Here is a 5,007-nt window from a genome sequence, read left to right as displayed (position 1 = left end):
CAATGCTCATTTCACTAATCAAACTCCAAAATCACATGCCAAGATACTATTTATCTACTTTTCTCTTGAATTATCAACCCACGTTGAGTTATTCGAGTTAATGACCAGGGTTAGACAAAAGAGGTAGGAAAAAAAACAGTTTATCAAAGAACCGGACTTTTTAGGTGATAAGAAATTAATGAAAACCAAACTTCTCTGGGAAATCTTGTAAATTGTTTCCCTCTGCTTACATTTTGCAGAATTTATTTGACTTAATGCTTCACCGTCAATATCCCAACATTCTCTTCAATCCACACTCATCCAAGAGTTAATAACTTTTTATAAAAAAATGTAATTGTATATTTATCGTATTTTCTTAATAAAACTCTAATTAAATATTTGTTGGTTAAATTTGAAGCAGTATCCTGAAAATACCTGTTAAGAAGATAATTTTTATTAAGAAAAAATAAAATGCAAGTCATAAAGCTGGAACGAGGTCCCAATATTGGTAATGTGAGAGAATCTAAATCTGTGTGTGTTGCCAGCTATGATGTTAAAGGATGAGAGCTCTTACACAAAGGTCAAAGTTGTCAATATCTCTTTCAAGGCATTTTTTTTGCAAGGTGTTAGCTCTCGACTTACACTTTTATATATTTATATAGAGTGAAACATTATTTTAATCAATGAAAATGTATAGTTATCACATATATTTAATTAGTATTTGAAACTATTACGTGTTTACACCTGTAAGGCTGTGACGTTAGTATATAAAGTTAAATAAAATTTAAAAAGCCAGAAAGAAATACAGTTGTTTATTTTCGTTCACAGTTTGAAGTAATACTTTTGCTTAAATGATAGATCTATACATTTATTAAATGGAAAAAAAGGTAATTATTATTATATAATAAATAATGTAATAAGATAAATAATAAATAAAAGAGAAATAAGGTAAAAGAAGTGAAGAACGTTGATAGAATCTAGAATCCCTAGTTTGTGCGTCACTAGTCCATTGCCCCGTTTTCCATCTCAAACTCTCTTCTTCCCCTTTATATATTTCTCTTCCTTTTATTATAAGTGCGGTGAGAGAGAGAGAGAGAGAGAGCGATAACACTCCTACCTTAACAGGTGGGAGAAGAAAGAAAAGGGACCAAAGGAGAGGCTGTTTGATATTTTCACGGTCCAGGATTCAATCTTCTGCTACAACACCATCAATGGCCGTGACCACTCCCTATCTCAATGCTACAGAAAAAAAGCACTGGTGGCTCACCAACCGTAAGGTAAGAATCTTCCACCGCCATTTTAATCAAGAAATCTCTTTTCCCTCCGTCGATCCTAAACGCGCGCCTGTTACTGTAGGTTGTTGAGAAATACATCAGAGACGCTCGCACTCTGATGGCCACGCAGGAACAGAGCGAGATCGCTTCGGCGCTCAACCTTCTCGACGCGGCTCTGGCGATCTATCCGCGGCTCGACGAAGCGCTTGAGCTGCGAGCGAGGTCTCTGCTCTGTCTGCGGAGGTTCAAAGAGGTAGCGGATATGCTTCAAGACTACATCCCGAGCCTGAAAATGGCGAACGATGAGTCGGTTTCTTCGGATAGTTCTTCGCAACAACTTTCTAGGGAGGGCGCGAAGCTCCTCTCCTCTGATACCTCGGGTTCGGATCAGAGCTTCAAGTGCTTCTCTGTCTCTGACTTGAAGAAGAAGGTTATGGCAGGGCTGTGTAAAAGTTGCGACAAGGAAGGGTATTGGAGGTATTTCCCGTCTTTTTTTATTTCTTTTAAATATATTTGATTAAATACTACGTCATTTGCCATTATTGTAGTATTTAGTATGCCACTCTTGCATTGGTTTTCCAGTCTGTCACTGCGCCTGGATTTTAATTTTTTATTAAAAAATAATTGTTTTGACAGTATTTAAATATAAAATTAAAATTGAGGTTTTTTTGTATTGGAGTTGAGTTTTGTATGAGATGGGAGTTGGGAGTAGATGTCATCCGGGAATGGGGTCTGAGTAAATGCTCCTGCCAGCTGGCCTGCCATAATGAAATGTTTCCTAACTCCTACTTTTAAAACCCCGATTCAATTGAATGCACCGTAACAATGGGGAAACCCCAAAATACTAATATAATATTATTAAAATCTTTGCGTTTAAGTCCTGTTACATTTCAAGTCTCCGGGACTTTCTCTTTAGAAAGTAAAGTAACTCACCGTAACTTCAATTTTTGAAATGTTAATTAAATGTTTTCATTTTGTTTTATCCTCTGTAAAATAATTAAAACTAGGTTGTTTTGGAACCCAGACAGCACCTATTTTTTTCAATTTTTATCAATAAACGATGGATGCTAACCTTTTATTTCCGAATAACTATTTTGAAAATGTTTTTTTTACTGTTTGACAGTTTTTATGAAAAAAATCTTTGCAAATACAAAGAATGTGTTAGAAAAAACTGTTATTAGTCCTCTATAATGTCAAATAAAATAAATAAATGATGTAAAAAGGTTTAAGGTACTGTCTTAATAATTTTTTACCCTACTCATAGTTTGTATTTCGTCTAGATTTTGTCTTACGTTCTTAGGAATATATTTTCTATTATAATTTTGTATATATATAATTCATGTATTCAGAAATTATAAAAAAGTTTAGAAACTTGGAATTGGAAATTCATTTTTACATTTTTCTGTTCTATTTTTTCTAACAGATACTTGGTTCTGGGGAAAGCATGCTGCCACCTAGGCCTAATGGAAGACGCAATGGTCCTTCTCCAGACGGGGAAACGCCTAGCTTCCGCCGCATTCCGCCGCGAGAGCGTGTGCTGGTCCGACGATAGCTTCTCCCTCTCGAACCCCCTCTTCTCCGGCGACTCAAGCCCACCCCGGGTCCCACTCCCGGAGTCTGAAGCAGTGACCCAACTCCTTGCCCACATAAAGCTCCTCCTCCGGCGCCGTGCCGCCGCGCTCGCTGCCCTGGAAGCCGGCCTCCACTCCGAGGCCATCCGCCACTTCTCCAAAATCGTGGACGGGCGACGTGGTGCCCCGCAGGCCTTCCTCGCCGAGTGCTACATGCACAGGGCCTCCGCTCACCGGTCCGCCGGCCGAATCGCCGATTCTATCGCCGATTGCAACAGAACCCTCGCCTTGGACCCCACCTGCATCCAAGCTCTGGAAACCCGAGCCTCTCTTCTGGAATCCATTCGTTGCTTCCCTGATTCACTCCACGACCTCGAACACCTCAAACTCCTCTACAACACTATCTTGCGCGACCGCAAACTCGCCGGTCCTGCCTGGAAGCGCCAAAACGTGCGCCCCAGAGAAATTCCTGGGAAACTCTGCGCCCTCACGACGAAGATCCAGGAACTGAAACAGAGGGTAGCTTCGGGAGACACCTCCAACGTGGACTACCATGGTCTCATCGGCTTGCGGCGCGGTTGTGGTCGTTCGGAGTTACAGAGAGCGCATTTACTTCTGTCTCTCAAACACAAGCCCGACAAGGCAATGTGCTTCATCGAGAGGTGCGAGCTGGCGGACGAGCGGGACCTCGATTCTGTTAAGGAGAGGGCGAGAATGTCGTCGCTCTTGCTCTACCGGCTGCTCCAGAAGGGTTACACCAACGTGATGGGTGCCATAATGGACGAGGAGGCTGCTGAGAAGCAAAGGAAGAAAAAGGTTATGGAAGCTCAGGCCAAAGTCGAGAACTTGGAAAACAAAAAGTGCACTGTTTCGTCTCCTTCCACCGCCAATCCCGCGGTTTTTCAGGGAGTATTTTGCCGCGATCTTGCGGTTGTTGGAAACTTGCTCTCGCAAACGGGATTCAACCGTTCCATTCCGGTCAAGTACGAGGCGTTGAGCTGCTGATTAGAGAAGAAGAAAAAAAATCCAAGAATCTCTGCTTCGTCGCTTCTTGTACAGATGGATAAGTTGGAAAATTTTGTCACATTTTTTCTGTTTTATTTTATATTATTACTTTTATGTTTCATTTATTAGTTGTACAAAGTACTATTAATTTGGAAGTCTAGTGCTGCCGCAAAACTAAATGATTTAAAACTTCCTACCAATTAAAAAATGTGTTTTGCATTATTGCAATGAGCAAGTACTTTAAACAATTTACTTAAAACTTCTCCTTAGTGGGAAGATTGAATCCATCAAAAGCGAATTTACTAATATTTTTTAATCTTTACCGTAAGTTTGAATTTGATTTTAAAAAAATTTACTGGATGCAAATGTCGGTATGCATATAATGTATGTTGACTTGACATTCACTTTTGGAACAAAATTACAGCGTTCTTTTAGGCTGAGTTTGTTTCATCGACGGCAACACGAAACGCCATGATTTTGCATATAACAAGGCAGAATTTCACGAAATTGTATACATTTAATATTAAATTTTCCGGGTAAATACGACTTTTATCCCTTAATTTTTAACTGAACTAGTTTTTCTCGGTTTGTAGTTGGATGTTGTATAGTATAAAATATTAACCGAGTGGTTACAAACAACCAACCGGATGTTCAGGTAATCTGTTTATATCTTATTCTGTTTATATTTTATTGGGTTTATATCAGCTCAGGATCCATGAGGTAAATTATAAATACAAAGCCAGGGCCAAAAGCCAGGTACGTTCCACTTACGCATCATTCACTAAATATTCAACTAAGAGCCGAGGCTCTTCAAATCACACGCCTAACTTGGGCGTCGGAGTACCTTTTGCAGGTACATCCCCCTCGTCAAGAAGGAGACCGATCGGTTTGCGCCAACACCGATCGGCCAACAGGAGGAGTTTGGAAGCGAGCGAGCGGCCCAGACGCGTCAGCAGGTTAGTCTCTCGGTCCCTAAAAGTATCTACCGAAACATTTTGGCGCCCACCGTGGGGCCCAGCGGCAAACCCAACGGTGACCACTAGGAGCATGGAGGAACAACAAAGCTGAACGGTAAAGCCCGTTCCCTATGAAGCACTCTACGTGAATCATCATCTCTACGTGAGACGTCATCCACAAGATAAGTATTTTTTGAAATATGAATATTTCATAAAATATCT

The 5,007-nt window shown here is 40.5% G+C and overlaps 1 protein-coding gene across 1 annotated transcript; it reads left to right on the top strand.

Moving 5' to 3' along the window:
- The first annotated feature begins 971 nt into the window (after window positions 1-971).
- On the top strand, window positions 972-3,950 carry LOC124824814 (Tetratricopeptide repeat (TPR)-like superfamily protein). Its single transcript, XM_047297324.2, has 3 exons — window positions 972-1,256; window positions 1,336-1,730; window positions 2,677-3,950. The coding sequence occupies exons 1-3, from the start codon at window positions 1,191-1,193 to the stop codon at window positions 3,827-3,829; spliced, it is 1,614 nt and encodes a 537-aa protein (XP_047153280.1). The 5' UTR covers window positions 972-1,190; the 3' UTR covers window positions 3,830-3,950.
- The last annotated feature ends 1,057 nt before the right edge of the window (window positions 3,951-5,007 follow it).

This window comes from Vigna umbellata, chromosome 8 (assembly GCF_029865625.1).
Source record: "Vigna umbellata cultivar VRB3 chromosome 8, Vumbellata_1.0, whole genome shotgun sequence".
In the NCBI taxonomy this organism is placed as follows: Eukaryota; Viridiplantae; Streptophyta; class Magnoliopsida; order Fabales; family Fabaceae; genus Vigna; species Vigna umbellata.
The sequence above is the reverse complement of the archived record's forward strand: the minus strand, read 5'-3'. Positions and strand labels throughout refer to the sequence as shown.